Source organism: Natator depressus, chromosome 12 (assembly GCF_965152275.1).
Source record: "Natator depressus isolate rNatDep1 chromosome 12, rNatDep2.hap1, whole genome shotgun sequence".
In the NCBI taxonomy this organism is placed as follows: Eukaryota; Metazoa; Chordata; order Testudines; family Cheloniidae; genus Natator; species Natator depressus.
In genome coordinates this window covers 19,610,841-19,629,532 of record NC_134245.1, presented here as the reverse complement: position 1 = coordinate 19,629,532, position 18,692 = coordinate 19,610,841, and the positions used below count along the sequence as shown (strand labels likewise).

Sequence of the window (18,692 nt, the reverse complement as noted above, 5' to 3'; positions counted from 1 at the left end):
CTGTACCCAACCCTCTGCCCCAGCCCTGAGCCCCTCTGCCCCAGGTCCACCCCAGAGCCCGCATCCCCAACCGGAGCCCTCACACAGCCCTGAGCCCCCTCCCACACGCCGAACCCTTCGGCTCCACCCCCACCACATGAATTTTGTTACGTGCACCAATCCGAAGGTGATGCATCACACATCATCTCCAGATTGGAACACGTAACAAAATTCATTCCGCATGTGAGTGGAGAAAAATTAGAGGGAACACTGCAAGGTAGCATTTTTTTTTTTGTTCTTACATGTTCACATGAATATCATAATGATCGCTATGAATTTATAAAAAAAGTTATGTGAGTTTTCTTCTCTTCCTAAAATACTGGTATGTATTTTTATTAAATTTTGTCACTGAGTGTTTACTATATAAACACTTTTCAACCTGCTTCTACTGTAGGTGGTATTCAGGGGATCAAACAATAAGCTACAGAACTAGTTTGGATAGTGAATGGTATATACCATTATAAAGTGTTACACAACAGACTACAGATAGAACATAAAAGTGGCCATATTGGGTCAGAACAAAGGTCCATCTAGCCCAGTATCCTGTCTTCTGACAGTGACCAATGCCAGGTGCACCAGAGGGAATTTACAAGTAATCCTCAAGTGATCCATTCCCAGCTGCTGGCAAACAGAGGCGAGAGACACCATCTCTGCCCATCCTGGCTAATAGGCATTGATGGACCTCTCCTCCATGAATTTATCTAGTTCTTTTTTGAACCCTGTTATAGCCCTGGCCTTCACAACATCCTCTGTCAAAGAGTTCCACAGGTTGACGGTGCATTGTGTGAAGAAATACTTCCTTTTGTTTGTTTTAAACATGCTGCCTATTAATTTCATTTGGTGAACTCTAGTTCTTGTGTTATGAGAAGGAGTAAATAGCACTTCCTTATTTACTTTCTCCACACCAGTCATGACTTTATAGACCTCTATCATATCCCCCCAGTAGTCTCTTTTCTAAGCTGAAAAGCCCATCTTAATCTCTCCTCATACAGAAGCCATTCCATACTCCAAATCATTTTTGTTGCCTTTTTCTGAACCTTTTCCAAAACCAATATATCTTTTTTGAGATGGGACAACCACATCTGCACGCAGCATTCAAGATGTGGGCGTATCATGGATTTATTTAGAGGCAATAGGATATTTTCTGTCTTATTATCTATCCCTTTCGTAACGATGCCAAACATTATGTTATCTTTTTTGACTGCCACTGCATGTTCAGTGGATATTTCCAGAAAACTCTCCACAATGACTCTAAGATCTTTTTCTTGAGTGGTAACAGCTCATTTAGACCCCATCATTTTATATGTATAGTTGTGATTGTTTTCCAGTGTGCATTACTTTGCATTTATCAACATTGAATTTCATCTGCCATTTTGTTGCCCAGTGACCCAGTTTTCAGAGATCCTTTTGTAGCTCTTCGCAGTCTGCTGGGACTTAACTATCTTAAGTAGTTTTGTACCATCTGCAAATTTTGCCACCTCACTGTTTACCCCTTTTCCCAGATCATTTAGGAGTATGCTGAATAGAACTGGTCCTAGTACAGACCCCTGGTGGACACCTCTATTTACCTTTTTCCATTATGAAAACTGACCATTTATTCCAACCCTTTGTTTCTTATCTTTTAACCAGTTACCAATCCATGAGAGGACCTTCCCTCCTATGCCATGACAGGTTACTGTGCTTAAGAGCCTTTGGTGAGTGACCTCAGATGAGGTCTAACAACAATTTGCAGTGTACTCGAAATTTAGCAGACTGTTTGGCATAAAGTGGACTAGTAGAAAGTATGATGAATTACTGAATGGTCCAGAGAAGGTACATCTCGTAACACAAGATCAACAGAACATTCAATGAGGGAAGGAGAGAAATTCAAAATCAGTATAAGGAAATACTTTTTTCACACATGTAATTAAATTGTGGCATTCACTGCCACAGGAAGTCATTGATGCCAAGAAGTGAACAAGATTCAAAAGGGACTGACCATTTATTTGGATATGAAGAATATCCACAGTTAATACAATTTTATTGGAGATATTAAACCTTATACTTCAAGGCTTAAGCCAGTGGTTCTCAACTTACTTACCATTGCTGGTCACATCTAATACTACCTGTATGGCTCTAAGGATGTCACATGGGTCGCAGCTCTGTGCTGACTGGGCCACAGGTTGAGAACCACTGGCTTAAACCAGTCTCTATTAGGGACCTTAAAGGGGAGCAGATTATCCTTATCTGCTCACTGCAGGGTTCTTACGCCTTCCTCTGAAGCCTCTGGTGTCAGTTGGCCACTATTAAAAATAGGATACTTGACTGGATGAACATCTGATATAGGTACTAAATGTATAGCAAAGGTTGTAAAAAGTTGTGATCATTTAATTAACAACTACCACAATGTATTTGTAGAGGGAGATAAGGCTACACATTGAACTTGTATCTTGTCACTGCCTGACTTGAATGCTTAGCCACACAACCCCAAGACCTCTAAGCATGTTTCAAATGAAATGTACTCACACACCTTGATAGATTTACAATAGGGTCCCTGCCCTGCGTATCTTAGGAAGTCTGTGGGAGTCCTTTTTCTCCTGCAAAGTTTCAGAGCTATGTAGCTTTTACTTTATAAGATGTACAGCAAATAAGACAAGCTCTTTACCTCATGCACTGAACACTATCACTAGTTTTTTCATTTCATAGCAAAGTTAGTCAACACCTGAATGTGCAGTGCTTCCTTCCTTAACTGTACGTTACAAGCTTAGCAATAATACACAATGCAAAACATACTGAGCATATACAATTTTAAGCACATCACAACTTTCAAGTCCACTGAAAATAAGACGCTACCCGATGAATGCTATCTCCATGCCAAATTTCAGGTTTGTCTCCTCACCCATTTCAACAGTATGGCTGTTTGAAAACAAGAACAAACCTATCAAAATATTTTCACTGTACATGTGCTCCAATTAGCGAACTGTTTTTGTTCAAACTACCCAAAAGAAAATTCAGATTTAGTCAGAGAGACCCAGACCGGAAACAATCAGCCTGAAAAATGAAAAACTATGGAATATTATGAGTGACTGTGGACAGCACATTGGAATGGGGACAGTAAAGCCATCCTAACCGTAGCTTTGGTATTACTAATACTTTTAGTGTGCCACCCCTGCTATTGGCAAATCGCACTTAAACTTTAACCACAAAAGCATTATTAAGGCACTGCTATGATAAAATACATACATCCCATATATAGTCAAATATTTAGTTGTGAAATTCAATGATACCTAAGTATTTCTCTACTAGTGGATTAACAGTTCTAATTTGCACTAACGACTCACATTTTGGTCAAGAATCTCTGAGAGGTTTATAAGCATAAATGAGCCCCAGGGAGGAAGGCAAACATTCTTCTGCCCATTTCACAGCTAGGCAGACAAAGAAGTCACAGGCCAGATTTTCTCCTCAAAATATCAGCGTCAAAGCCAGCCACTGCATTTTCAATAGAGTCACTGCAGAGCCACAACAACATAACAGAGCACTCAACTGGACCAGACCCAGCAGCACCAAGCTAAAGGAATTTCAGCCTTAACAAAAAAACCCAGGGATTTTCCCACCTCATTCAAAGTATAAAAAAGATCTCAGCCTCCACAGAAGTGGATTCACAGTCATTAGCCTCAGACTGAGTAGAGCACTGGAGGAGAAAAGGAACCACTTAACGCAACAGTGACATGATGGCAGAGGTGGGCTGGTTTTAAAGCCAGACCTTGCTAGGTTTGCCAAGCACGGGTGGCCTGAGCAAGGATAGCGTTGTACTGCACTTGTTCCTGCCCAGGGCACGCGGGCACAGACCGCCCATGCCCAGGAACCGCCCCGACCCCACTCCTGCCGGCGCAGACCCCTCCAGGGGAACAGGGGGAACGCGGCCGAGGCTGCCTCTCTCCCCCTCCGAGAGCCAGGGCCTGCCCCTCACCCCAGCGCAGCAAGGCCAACCGCCGCCCCCCGGCCCCGGGCCCCGTGCAGGGCTGCAGCCCCCGCCCGCCTCCAGCCGCAGGCCAGGGCAGCTCCCAGCCTGCCTGAGCCCCAAGCCGCCGCCCTCCAAGCTCTAGCCCGCAGGCCAGCCCGGCTCACCATGATCGCTCGGAGCCCGCGGCCAGCACCAGCCCCAACACCAGCCCAGACAGCGTCTCTCCGTCATGTGACTCCACAGCCTCCTCGAAGCCCCGCCTGCCTGCAACAGCGACCCCTCTTCATTGGCCGACTCCAAGGAAGTCAAGGTGTCAAGGCTGATTGGGTCTAGTGAGCCACGATTGACGCTCGGGATAGCCAATGAGTTTCAGAAATACGCCCCGCCAAGGTGGCGGCTCACCTCCCTCGCCCGTAGTGCGCGTCACGCCCTCAGGACGGGGCCGGCGTGCAGAAGGGGCAGGGCCAGTCGTGGCGAGCGGCGCGCGCGGGGAAATGCGGCCCATGGAGGAGCACGGAGTGATCCAGCGGCTGGCGCCCAAGCTGGGCATCGCTGCGCCCGGAGTTCTCAGGTAGCGGGCGCGGAACACGCTCCCCCAGTGCCCGGCCGGGGCAGCCCCAGCGCCTCGGCGGGGCCGGATGGGACCCTTCCCCGGAGCCGCCGGGGTGTCCTAGACGGGAATGGGGGCTCGGGGCCCATTTCCCTGGGGCCCGGATCCGGCCACCCGCAGTGGTCTCCTGCCCCCTCGCGCCCCCTGGGTATGAGGGGTGGGTTTGCGCCCCGGCGGTGGCGGCGTTGTGATGGTGGGTGGCAGGATCCCTGTGTGACGGGCAGCACCTTGGGTCCGACGGGAGCCATGCGAGCATCTCTTTGCTGTTAAATAATAGAGGGGATGATCGCCCGGAGCGTTTACACTGTAATTAGGCTTGGCAGAATTCGATTTGTAGTTATCGCTTCAGCAATCGCTGGTTTATTTATACGCATTTTTTTATCAGTTGAGATTGTCTCAATTGCAGAAAATTATGGGTTTTTACTCTTGTTTTAGATTATTTAAATTTTCACAGTTGCAGGAAATTATGCTGGGGTCAGACAAACAATGGCAGTAGAAGTTGATTCAAAAAGTTAAAGCTTGGTAACCACTGAAACACAAATTGTCAGCATCACATGTCAAAATATACAAAGTAATGTTCTTAAATCAAACTTAAGTTCTCAAGCAGCATTTTTCATATGCTATCTGTAAAGTTTGATTGCTGATGGAAATTTGTTTGGTCAGTTTGTATGTGTACAGTGAAATCAGAGTGGATTTTTACTTAGTGAAAAGAAAAACATTGATTTTTATCCACCCTGAGTGGAATCAATGTTTACCAGTAAAAATGTAATCCTTCCAAGCCCAACACCTAGCTTTTAAATAGTACTTTTCATTAGTAGATCTCAAAACACTTTATAAAGGTCAATATCTCCATGTTACAGATGGAGGAACTAAATCAGAGTCATTTACACATGCACACAAGGAGGCTAAACTGGAATAGAATCCAGGTATCCTGAGTCCCAGTCCAGGGCCCTATCCTCTAGGCTATTCCCATAAAGCTCCTTGTGCAGAGATGCGATTCCTGGATATGTCACTTTATTCCAGAATAATTAGTATGCTCAAAGTGCACCAACTATTCTGGAATAATGTGTCCACACAGGAAGCTATTCTGGTCAATTTCCCCATGTAGAGAAGTCATAGTTCTTTGCTGTTATGGTTGTAAAAAAAACCATAACCTGGATGTAGCTATACAGTGTACAAGATAAATAATAATGTGTGACTGAGTTTGTAGGGAGCCTGACATTTATAGCTCTGATGTGTCAATTGCCCCACTTATTTCAGTGGGTGCTAACTCAGATACTAATAACTAATTAACTGTTGAAATTTAAAATATCTCACTGCTCAGAACATGTAAGAATGAGGAGGGAGTATGCTACTATCAGAGCTGTCCCTTGGGTAGGGCGAATCGGGACAACAGCTCCGGGCCCTGCGCTTTGGGGGGCCCCCTGCAATTGGCCGGCGCAATCGGTCCCAGAAGACAAGGTGCAGCAAATTCCCAGTTCCGGCTGGAGCCCTGAGCCGCTATGGCCAACAATAGCTCTGCAGTAGGCACCAGCAACTGCCAGCAGCAGCAGGTGGCCCAGCACCAGGCCAGATCCGTCCTGCCATACAAGCTGCTGATGCAGAGTGGGGCCCCCAAGCCTGCGGGGGCAGATTTGCAGTGGTGCTAGAACATTTTTAATAGTGGCGGTGCTGAAAGCCAGCCCCCTTACCCCATCCACCACCACCACCCCCCAGCTGAGGCAGGGAGCAGAGCCCCAGGCGCGTGGGACTGGCAGCTGGGATCCTGGGGGTGCTGCAGCACCCTATGCACCCCTGGTTCCCACCCCTGTGCTGATTTGTCCTGGGCCCTGCACCCCGCTAGGGATGGCCCTGGCTACTGTGATGATAAACGCAACTTAGGTTATGTCTGCACTTAAACAGGCCACAAAACTTCATCCACCCACTCTTATAAGGGACCACTAGCCTCTGGCTGAGTTACTGAAGTCCTCAAATCACTGTTTAAAGACTCCATATTACAGAGAATCCACCGTTTACACTAGTTTAAACCTGCAAGTGACCCAGGCTGCAGAGAATGGCAGAAAAACCGTGGGATTCTTTTTGCCTATCTCACCCTGGGGGGAAATTCCTTCCTGACCCCAAATGTGGCGATCAGTTAGACCCTGAGCATGTAGGCAAGACCCAGCTAGACACCTGTGAAAGAATGTTTGGTACCAAGTTTTACAGAAAATCATAGTGCTGAACTGATAGAAGCTACTGGCTAAGCACGTGGAATGGGAGTTTATTGAAGTGCTAAACCAACTTTTGACAGCTAGAGTCTCTGTTTTCTTCATTTCAGTTTATTGAACTAGGTCAGTTCAACGATGAGTTCGTTGAAAGTTAAGGAACCTTTTCTTTTCCAATATATGAATAAAAACAAGGTGGGAGGATCAGATCTAGTTCTAAAATCTTGAAGGACATACTGACCAGAAACAATCAGTTTAATTCACTAACTACAGATAGTTCTTCCTTTATTTAATAAATAAGTTTTCAATGCAAAACAGTTTTGATAAAAAATTTTCTTGTGTCCTGAACATTTACGGTAGTTTTATTTAATAAAAACATGTAAAATGCTGGTTTTGTGTATTTTTAATTGTATTGAATTTCCATCCAAATAGAACTTGACACAATCACAAGTAAAAATGTATCATCTAGTAAATAAGAAATGCATCATTCACCATTTTCTGACATAATAAATGTAAAAATTAAGCTCTATAATTGCTTAAATAAATGCATATAGATATAGTGAATCCTCCCGGTGAGCAAAAAGAAGTACCAAATTTAATGTGAAGGCTGTATTTAGTTGCAAATCAACATGTTTTAATGGTTACCAACCATTGAGAATCAACTTTCTTTAGGAAAATAACTAAAGTACAAATACAAATATGATTTTAAAATTTGTGATCTAAATCAATCCATTGTGGTAGGGCTCCGTGTGAGTGCAGGAAGGAGTATGCTTGTGGTAAGCCTGTTGCAGTATTGGGACCACATTGGTTAAAATACTTGCAAGCAGATCTGTGCTAGGATTCCTGTCATTGCTAAGCCTCACCTATAAGAGCAATGGTGGGACACCTTAATGCAAAAAAGCAGAATCTTGTACAGAGAAGACCCTTGGCCTAAATGATTCTTCCCATTATCCACTTAAACTCTGCTGCCTTTTTAAATCTCTTATAGGGACGCACTTGTCTCTTATAGCTGGCCTAGTCACAGACTTGAACTGAAATAACTACATTGGTTTTAATTCACACCCTTAAATTAAATTAAATTTGAAATGAGAGAGTTCATGCATAGACTGGCCCTGAAATAACTAAAGGTGTGAATTATAATAGATGTAATAGTTGAACATCACTAACACCTGCAACTAAATCCAATCTCTTAACTTCTCCTCAGTGCCTAATCCAGGGAAAAAGGTAAATTACTTTTAACACTACTCAAAATTACTTTGAATTCCTTTTAACTACTATTTGACAGACATTTCTGTAGGCAAAAACACACTACAGTGCATACACAGTTATGCAAACCAGCCTGCCAGTGCTTCCAGATTTATTTAACTGACGTCCTATTTTTCATAATCTTTTTTTATCTTGATTTAAAGCAGCCAGTCCTGGGTATGTATGTTTGCATTCTTGCAGATGTAAATGCCACCAGTCTGTATCCTCAGTGGTATTAACGAATGGCATTTTGTGTGTGTGTGTGTGCTCATGTGGGGCTATTTTATAGAAAAGCAGAAGAATATCTGCGACTGTCCCAGGTGAAGTGCACAGGATTATTGGCTCAGATGACAGCAACAAGCAATGCGGTGATGTGCCTGGACCTAGCAGCTGGCTATATGCAACACCCAGTGGACAAAGTAGGACACAATACGTGACATGGTTCTTTGTTCGTCCTAACTCTTACCAACTCCCATAAAACTTGTACAGTGTTTGGTGTATATGATGAGGCAGCAAGGAAAGACTAGTAAATTCCCATTTCCTCACATTACAGAACAGTCTGCAACTGGGTCCTTCCAACAATCCAGTACTATTCCAGTTTTCATCAGAGGTTAACAATGGAGAATTGAAGACTAGAGTCTCCATTACATTCTGTTGTGAATTAACTTCTACTGCCCCTGACTGAGGGTTCCTTAAGGGTGGTAAACCGTAAGCCGGTGTGCCCCTTTATTGTGAGAAGTGATGCAAGGGGGCTCTTAAAGCTACCAAAAGGAAGCAGTGGCTATATATGAGTCCCTCTGCCCCCTGGAAGCCTGTGGATGTCCATTTGCAGGACTGCCAGGCAAGACAACTGTCTTTTTTTTTTTTTTTCAGTGATGGTGGGGACAAAAGACATAGCTGATTGTCCATGTAATCTTTTTTAGATTCCTCCTCCATACATGGGAGAGGTTTCCATTGCCTAGATTCCCATGAGTAGCACTGACCCTTCATACAAATGCTCAGTGATCCTGGTATCTTAGTTCTCTAAAAGGCAGTTAAAAGGGCCAAATCATTTTCCAAACTGCAGCACCGGTATAACTATCTGAAGGTAACTCTGCATTGAAACATGTGTTGTTCCTTTGCCATTGTGTATTTTTTTCCTCTTCATAGGGCAGCCTCACGTGCTTAACAGATCTAACCAAACAATGAGCAAACAACAACAAAACTATTTAAAACAAAAATAGAAGATGGATTGTATTCTATTCTATTTAGATGGGTTAAGTACCAGAAGGGAAATTCTGCTTACACAAAGTTTTGTTTTGTTTTTCAAAGAGCTACTTAGTTAAACTCTCCGGTTTGAACAAGAGGACTTACCAGAGCTGTATGAAGTCTTTTGAGTGTTTGCTAGGTTTGAACTCTAATCTGGGAATCCGAGATTTGGCTGTACAGTTCTGCTGCACGGAGGCAGTGAACACCGCTTCAAAAATATTACAAGGGTAGGGCACATAACCTTTTATGGCCATCATTTTATCATCCATTTCTATTAAGAAATGGAAATGCTTTCTTTGTTTTAAAATAAGACTGCTCTTTAAGTGTGAAAAGTCTGATTTTCAGAGGTACTGAGCACCTGCAGCTCCCACTGATCTCAGTGAATGTTGAGTGGTCAGCACCTCTGAAAACTAGACCACTTATTTAGGAACCTATGTTTGAAAAATTTAGACCATTTGGGAATAGACTGCAGGACTCCTGACTCCCAGTCCAATTTCCTATCCACAGCCCCACGCTTCCTCTCATTTAACCCTACCTGTAGCCCTTTCTCCGTCAACCTTGCAGTTCCAGAAGATACATACAAATGAAAGAAACTACATGTTGAGAGAAATGTATCCATTCCAAAATGAATCCTACGTTTTCTTGGTCAAAACTGTTGAATAAGAAAACTTCACAAAGTTGAGAGTCCCTTCACTTAAAACCCTCTCCTCTGTGTAATATCCACTTTAACAAAAGCAATTGTTTAACAGGAAATTATAAAAAAAACAATGACAACAACAACAAAAAATGGAAGAAAGGGGAAGCCAGTAATAATGGCTATCAATTAGAAGATAGAACTGTAGAAAATTAATCAAGGAAGCAAAGGGACATAAGGAGACATCTATGGCCAGCAGACTTAAGGGGGAACAAAAAGTAGGAACAAAAAAATCCTGACAGTGGGGTTGGTACATTGCTAAATGGAAATGGTAGAATTATCAATAATAATGCAGAAAAGGCAGCAGTGTTCAATAAATATTTGGTCTGACAGGGTGGTTGTTGTGGATAATCAACTGAACCTGAGCTCCCAGTGTGACACTGTGGCCAAAAGGGCTAATTCAATCCTTGGATGCTTAAACGGGAATGTCAAGTACGAATAGAGAGGATATTTTACCTCTGTATTTGGCAGTGGTATAGATGTTACTGTCCAGTTCTAGTGCCCACAATTCAAGAAAGATGTTGAAAACTTGGAGAGAGTTCAAAGAACAGCGACAAGAATGATGAAAGGATTAGAAAACCTGCCTTCTAGTGACAAGCAAAAGGAAATCCATCTATTTAGCTTAGCAAAAGAAGGTTAAGGGGTATCTTGATTACTGTATTAGCACCTACATGGGGAAGAAATATTTAATGGTGGGTTTATCCATCTAGCAGAGATAGACATAGCACAATCCAGTGGCTGGAAGTTGAAGCTAGACAAATTTAGTAGGTAAATAAGGCATATTTTTTTAAACTGAGATAATTAACGATCTACACAATTTACCAAGGGTCATGGCAACTTTTAAATCAGATTGGATGTTTTCCTAAAAGATCTGCTCCAGGAATTATTTTGGGGAAGTTTTGTGGGCTGCGTAAAAGAATATCGGACTAGATGAACATAATGATCCCTTCGGGCCTTAGAATCTATGAATCCTGGGCTGCAAAGAACAGTCTTCACTTATGTAGCTGACACTCTTCATGGCTGCATCATATTTAAAGATTAAGACGATTGAAACTTACCTATAGATGTTTCCTTGTATAAACAATACACCTGTCAGTCTGACAACAATAGACTGAAATAAATGGTCTGTTGGCTGTTTCATAATACTCAGAGAATGAAATTCACCTCTGTGCTGAGGGCCCACAAAGCCTTCTGCCATGCTTAAGCCCTATATTAAGTGGGGATTAAATGGTTACAAGAACTATGGGCTGGCCCTCTGCACTGGGATGAATTGAATCCAAAGTGGCTTATCACATTTTTTAGAGATAATTTATAGATGTTAAATACTAGGTTCCACTGAGTGTGGTGAGTAGGTAGAATAGAGACTGTGCTGACTCCACCTTGTCCCCTCTGCCTGATTTCTTGATCTGAAATAAATATCACACCTCCCACCCCCCGTATCTCAGTATGTGCTGCCATCCCTTTCCCCTCTTTGCCTCTTTCTTCTGTTCTCAGCCAGGAGTAGAAAATCTTTGTCTCAGCCAGGGACAAACAACTAAGCAATCTTGTACCAGGTCTTTGTTCAGCTCCAAAGTAATAAACTTCACAAGCAAACTGGCTGTGTAGTAAACACCGCTGCTCTCTTTTAGGTATGAATCCAGTCTCTCTGAAATGCAGCAGATGGATCTTGATTTATCAAAACCCTTGTTCACAACAGCTGCATTGTTCACAGCCTGCAGGTATGCTCTTCATACAGTTACATGAGATTCCCCATTATTCTAACTGCGAGAGCACAAAATCCCATTCTTGGATTTCCCCGCAACACAGGCATGCTGTACATGATAATGAAAGATTTCACAAGTGTGAAGTGGCTGTTACAATGCAAACAGCTGCTCCAGTCCCCAGAATTCCTTAATATCCTGAAGCACCATTAGGTGGTTAAATGTATCTTGTAGCACTACTCTCAGAACCGCAGATAGTCTTGACAGCCTGCTGAGGCTAATGTCTTCCTTGTAGTGAAGTATTCAGCCTAGATTGTGTTTTGCCTTGGAGAAAGAAAACATTAAATCAAACCGTTAGTCTTGTAGCCCAAAGGCAAATCACATGATTTTATAATAAATGTTGCCACTGGTACTTAAAGTATCATGGATGGATGATTCTATAATGTGACAGTCATCTGAAGATCATCTGTTGGGTGTGTTTGACCTTCTATCAAACCTTTCCCCATGTTAAGTTTCCCCCTACTGTTACTCACACCTTCTTGTCAACTGTTTGAAATGGGCCATCCTGATTATCACTACAAAAGTTTTTTTTTTTTTCTCATGCTGATAATAGCCCACCTTGATTGATAAGTGTCGTTAGCGTTGGTATGACAACACCCATTTTTCATGTTCTCTGTGTATATGTGTGTGTGTGTGGGTGTATATGTGTGTGTATATGTATGTGTATGTGTGTGTATATATATATATATATATATATATATATATATATATATATATAAAATCTTCCTACTGTATTTTCCACTGCATGCATCCAGTGAAGTGGGTTTTAGCCCACAAAAGCTTATGCCCTAATAAATTTGTTAGTCTCTAAGGTGCCACAAGTACTCCTCGTTCTTTTTGCTGATACAGACTAACATGGCTACTACTCTGAAACCTGTCAACATAAGAATGTTACTAGTTAATATCTTGCATTTGGTGGGAAGCTTGTTTATTTGCCAAGATGGACTAGAGTGTATTTGAGTTGGTCATATAACCGACAAAGATGTTTGTGGAATGTGCAGTGGTACTGAGATGATGTTTTGCATTCAAATTGGGAGCCATTGCAGAAAGGCTAAAGACTGACAAGCTCCAAATAAAAATAACGAGGAGTCCTTGTGGCACCTTAGAGACTAACAAATTTATCTGGGCATAAATAAATTTGTTAGTCTCTAAGATGCCACAAGGACGCCTCGTTATTTTTGCTGATACAGACTAACACGGCTACCACTCTGACACCAAGCTCCAAATAGTCATCTGTTTCTCCGCCTCCCCTACCCCTGCAGGCAATCTTGCCCTTGAGACATGGAGCCCTCTAAAGAAAGAGCTGCAACAGCCTGCAAGTTAGTGTCCAGCAGACAATGACTCAAGAAAACCCACATGGACTTTCACTGAACATGAATCTTCTCCCAAGCTAAGAGTTATACATGTTAGAAATCTTATGAACCAGTCTGGCTTTAGGGGTGTTGTACAGTTCATCAGATGAGCTTTAAAAATGAGCACCTGTCTACTGGGGTGAAAGTCCCATTTGACTCATTGCAGGAGTAGGATTGTTTACCCAGTGTCCTGGCCAAATTACAACTTGTAGAACTACTTTCTTCCTGTTTAAATTTCCCCCTGTAATTTCAACAAGGTGTGAAATTTTTCACTTCCTGTTCCAAATTGTTACATACTGTTAGGATTAATTGATCATCACAGCTTCCCTGTATGGCAGATGGATATGGCTTATCTCCTTCTTTGCAGATGGAGAAACTGAGGCAGGGAGGAAGTCCCTGGAGCAAGGTCACAAAGTGAGTCAGTAGCCAAGTTGGATTAGAATTTTGGAATTCCAGGCCCCAGCCTTCTGCTTATTCTCCCAGGCAGCGCTGCCTATAAATGCATTCATCGACCTGAGTTATGTATGTTTGAATGTTGCTTCCTTCAGAAAATAAACTAACTTCCTGTTTTAGGTGCTTGAAACTAAAAGTGGATAAGAAGAAAATGGTGGATACCTCTGGGGTGAAGAAGGCAATATTCGATCGGCTCTGCAGCCAGCTGGAGACAATTGGCCAGCAGATCAGCAGTAAGTGTTCAGTGCTTGCAGTCTCATGGTCTGGAACGCAGGTGATGTAGCCATGCTGTTGGGTCCCACAGGGCAACATCCTTCTCTCTCTGCACCCTTTCTTGGGGTGATCTCCTCTGGTCCTATAATTTCAACTATTCTTTTGGTGCCAGCTTGTCTGTCCACTCCTAACTTGTCTCCTTCAATTCACTTTCTGATCACTGCCTGTCTTGTTCCTCAGGGATGTCATGTCAGTCTGTCATCTAACTCACATAACACAGGAGCCATGTCTGACTCCTCCATGGTGCTTACCCTACACATGGGAGCAATACAAAACTTACAGCTCTTCCTCTGCAATAGATCAAGTTCTGGCCTTTCTTTACTGCCACACAGCTAACACTCTCTTCTAGGTCCTGCTCTTCTCCTGCCTTTAGTAGTGCAGCTGCCACCTCTGACTGACTCTCCTGTAGTCCCACTCCATTTCGTATAGTGCAGCTGTGAAGATCATCTTCCGTACGTGTCACGGAGCCCCTGTTAGAATCCCTCTGTCTTGTCCTTCTCCAGTCACCAAGTCGATGTCCTCACCTTCCTTGTACAACTCTGCCCAATCACGATTTGTGCACTTTTTCCTCGTACTCCACCATTGGCACCCTCAGCCCCCATCCCCTCATTGCACCTCCTACCATAATGCTCATCATGCAGAGAATGTCCCACCTGAACTTATCCATAAAGCCATTGCCCTCTCCTCCTTGAAAACCCCTTCAAGACCCACATCTGTTGCTGCTCCTACAAGAAATTAGCCCATTGCTGAAACAGGGATTGTTGATGCCACCTTCAGCTGGGAAGTTTGCCAGGGAAGACACTGTTCTCGTGTGTGTGGCTTGCACCCAGCACATTGCAGGTGCTACTGTAATAGAAATACATTGATTAAGGTGATGGAGAAATCAGAAGCAAGGGAGGGTCCTGCCAGAGTTATCAGCAAAGGTAAAGGGGGGGAGGGTACATAAGTATGGCATGAATGTGAATCATTAGGTGCTCTAGTACCCCAATGACTGTCCACAATTAAATAAATAAAAGCAGCTTTCTCTTCTTTAATAGGAGACTGTGCTTCACTGACACCTCAGCCAACCCAAAGCCAAAAGACCTTGCTTGAATACATTGAAAAGGAAGAAGGTAAGTTGTCTCCTAATTGTGAAATTAAGCTTTGTTCTTCTGCTGTTGCCTAATAATGGCCAGATGTTGGAAATGCTAAGAGAGCCTAGTGAAGTGGGACATGACCCCTATGGGGTCGTGAAGGAACATTCAGGGTACTGCGCAGCAGGGCCTGAGCCAGCCTCCGGGGGAGGACCACCCAGTCTCACTCCACCCCCGCCACAGCTCCGACCCCCAGCCCAGCTCCGAGCCTATTTGGAGCGCACTCTGACCCCCCCCCCCCACCACCACCACCACCACAACCCAGTTGTAACTCCACCCCCAGCGCAGCTCTGCCCCCAGCCACAACTCTGCTCTGCCCCCCCCGCTCCGTCCCCAGCCCAGCTCTGCCCTCATTCCCTTTCTATCCCAGCCCAGCCCCACCTCTATCCCCTGCTCTGCCTTAAGCCCAAGCTCCACTGCTCAGGAAGTCTTGGGTGTGCAGCAATGGAGGGGGGGGACAAGGACCACAGGCGCCGGCTTTCTCCGGGCCCTAGGGGTGCTCAACATCCCGCTCCACCCCAGGCCCCACATCCACCCGACCCCTTCCCCCAAGCCTGCCCCGCCTCTTACCAGGCCCACCCCCACCTCATCTCTTCTTCCAAGCCCCCACCCCTGCCCCACCTCTTCCTGTCCAGTTCCACCCCTTCCCCCCAAGCACACCCTGTCCCCACTCCTCCCCCTCCCCCACAGCGCCTCCTGCATGATGTGGAACAGCTGATTGTGGCAGGCGGGAGGCACTGGGGGGGTTGAGTCGATCCATAGGGCCGCTGGCAGATGGGAGGCACTGGGGTGGGAAGGGGGGAAGCTGGCTGCTGGTGGGTGCTAAGCACCTATTAATTTTTTTCCACGGGTGCTCCAACCCTGGAGTACCCATGGAGTCAGCGCCTATGGCGCGGACAGATTCCATTACTGGTAAGCGGGGGGGCGGGGGTGGGCACTAGAGGAAAAGTTTGGGCATCACTGGCCTCGTGGAAGCACCATTACGTTTTTGTGGAGCAAGTCTAGTGGAACTAGGGTAGCCTTTTCCACTCAAACAAAAAGACAGATACGTGAAGGTCACAATGTTAAACAAAACTACAGCTTGATTTTTTTTTCCCCAATGATTGATGGTAGTTTTTGTGTGCATGAAGTAGACTGGCATGTGTACATTCCAGGGGCCTGAGACTCAGCATTAGGCGTTCTCTTTAGGCAAAATATTATGCATGATAGATAGCGTTTCCTGAAAGTTTTGGGGGGTTTTTTGCCCCCATAGAACATGAGGATGAAGTTGAGACCCCTCGCAAGCGGCAGAAAAGAGAAACCGAAGCAAAACAAGATTATGAAGAATGGAAAAAGAGAATCCTGGAAAATGCTACTAAGGCAAAAGAGGCCAATGTCTGACTTCAGTCTCTGGAGTGCCACCAAACACTGTCACTGCCTTTGGTTTATAATTTTAAATCCTCCTTCACACTAGTGCAACTTGGTAGCAAGTGAATTTATGGATGGTAACCAGCAATTCTTATTTATTTGACTGGAAAGATTTTAAATTGTTAAGCCTGTCATTTTACTAAGTGGGACCAGCATTATTATGACACGCTATTACTACACAGTTGGCTAAAGTTTGAAAATTGACTCTGTGATGCCTTCCCCTCGGACCAGTGCAGACCTCAGCTCTAGGACATGGATAGCCTTGCTACTTTTAAGCAACAAACAGGCCAAATAATGGTGCGGTATTAAGTGTCTCTGAGAAGGTTGCACACTCTTGTATTCCACACTGAAGCTTAAGTCATGGTTACTAAGCTGTATGGAAAGGGTCCGTCCATGAGGAAACAACTTGTGTCATCGGCAAAACAAAACTGAGGAATTGAGACTGTTAAAACTTTTTTATAGCCATAATATCTGATTAAATAAATTTTCTACTGTGTATGTGGGACCTAAATGTTTTTAGAAAGCAATAAAGATTCTTTTTCTACGTCTGGATCTTTAGTTTAAGAATTTGCATATGGTCCTAGGGTTGCTTCTGTGACCTCCTATCACTTTTATTGTATAAATACCATCAGGATCAAAATCTAAATGGGTTTAAAGAAACTTTCTGTACTTACTTTAAATGTTCCTTTACGTCAAGTAATAAGGTCTACAGATCTATGATAAGAGGTACTTCAGTCTGCTTGCAGCTTGGGAACAGAATCAAACCTGCCAGTCAGCGGCAGCAGGAGAATGCCCCATCCTCTGATGTTGCCTCCACTTGAGACCGCTTCCACAGCCAGCATAATTCAATTTTTTTTCTCCTACATTAGATTAACTATACTTTGACGAGAAAACACAAGTTTATTCTGTGGCAGAGCATGGGGTTAATGTCTGAAAAAATAAACCTGAATCTTCGGATGTCACTTTCCATCTCTGCTCTGGGTGACCTGTTTGTCTCCAGGGTGAGCTGGATCTGACTAGACTCTGTTTCTCAAATAAAGGACTCTTTCAGGTAAGCCAGAACATTTCCTATTCATTGGGCTAAAATACAGTGGGATTTTCACAGCTATGTGCCTCCACTGTTGGAAACAAGGTCAGCTGTTGACTATTTACATTAAAAATGAGGTTTATGGAAAAGTTGTGAAGACTATTTGTCTGCAGTAAAAGTACAATCATGGATCTTGTCTGGGAAAGCTAACTGAATAAACTCATCTGCATAAAGATAGTAATCATACTTCCAGTCCATTCATGTGGACATCATGATGACACCTACCCCAGAAGTGCAAATGGGGAGTCCTGCACCAAGCAGAAAGAGGTTCCAAGGTTGCGCTCTCTACACTTGTGGGGCAGGAGTCACTGTAGTTGCCTTCAGGAAGCACAGAATGTCAGGGTTTGTACAAAACTTCATTTTGTGAACATGCTGAGAAGACTATAGTGCTTGGATGCTAATACACCTTAGGGGGTTGGGCATTCCTCTGCTGCCATAGACTGATAACTGTGGTTCTGCACTCAGGTTGAAGTAGCCATTGTAACAGAGCTGTGGAAATTAGTACAATAAAGTGAACTCCTGTGTTTCAGTCTCCTCTCCCCACCCCACATTTCCACACCGTGCCCTGGTATAAAGGACACAACTAGCCTGTTACAATATAATGCATATATGAAATTAAAGTGAGAGGCCCATCTCCAACGTTAACAAGTAGAGAGCCAGCGCAGAACCTCATCCTTCAGAGCCACAGCATGGAATTTACAGAGGCAGGGTAGGTAATCCTGCATTAAGTCACCTTTGGGTCATCCTAATAAAAGGCTGCTCTGGGCCCCCAGCATAATTAAAAGAGCCTTGTACACCATCTGAGGTGTGGCACCCTCACTCCACTGCCTTACAGGCTGCAGCACTGCCAGGAATGGCAGTGCGGTGGAGGGCTGCAGCCCCACACCAACACTGCCAGTTCATTGACACTTCACTTGTGAAGCAGTGCTCCTGGGGGAGCTTTTGGGCTGTCCTCCCAGAGCCTGCACCAAGGGAGTCCTCCCAAAGCTGGGAATGGGGGTGTTTAAGACTCTTTTATGTTACGGAAAGGGGCCAAAGTCTCTTTTAATCCACTGATCCATCTGTATGGGGCTGTGGAACAAAAGTCCCCTCTGATGTAATAAGGATGAAACCAAAAGGGGTTCTATAGAAACTTCTGGGTTTTTTTAAATAAATTGAAAGAGCTCTGCAGAGAGGTTAACCCCAGGAGATTGGGGGGGAAGGGGAGACAACTCTCGAAGTTGTGAAAGCCTGGCCTGCTACCA

General features: G+C 44.1%; 2 protein-coding genes across 2 annotated transcripts in view; one reads left to right on the top strand and one right to left on the bottom strand.

The window, feature by feature from the left end:
- Nucleotides 1-4,256, bottom strand: part of VPS35 (VPS35 retromer complex component) — a 50,627-nt gene extending 46,371 nt beyond the window's left edge. The window contains exon 1 of the mRNA XM_074968681.1: nucleotides 4,147-4,256. Within this exon, the coding sequence (XP_074824782.1) occupies nucleotides 4,147-4,149 (3 nt within the window). The 5' untranslated portion in view covers nucleotides 4,150-4,256. The remainder of the gene's footprint in view (nucleotides 1-4,146) is intronic.
- Nucleotides 4,257-4,398: 142 nt separating this feature from the next.
- Nucleotides 4,399-16,907, top strand: ORC6 (origin recognition complex subunit 6). The gene is made up of 7 exons (XM_074968679.1): nucleotides 4,399-4,553; nucleotides 8,331-8,460; nucleotides 9,353-9,516; nucleotides 11,612-11,701; nucleotides 13,669-13,781; nucleotides 14,859-14,933; nucleotides 16,207-16,907. The coding sequence occupies exons 1-7, from the start codon at nucleotides 4,477-4,479 to the stop codon at nucleotides 16,332-16,334; spliced, it is 777 nt and encodes a 258-aa protein (XP_074824780.1). The 5' UTR covers nucleotides 4,399-4,476; the 3' UTR covers nucleotides 16,335-16,907.
- The last annotated feature ends 1,785 nt before the right edge of the window (nucleotides 16,908-18,692 follow it).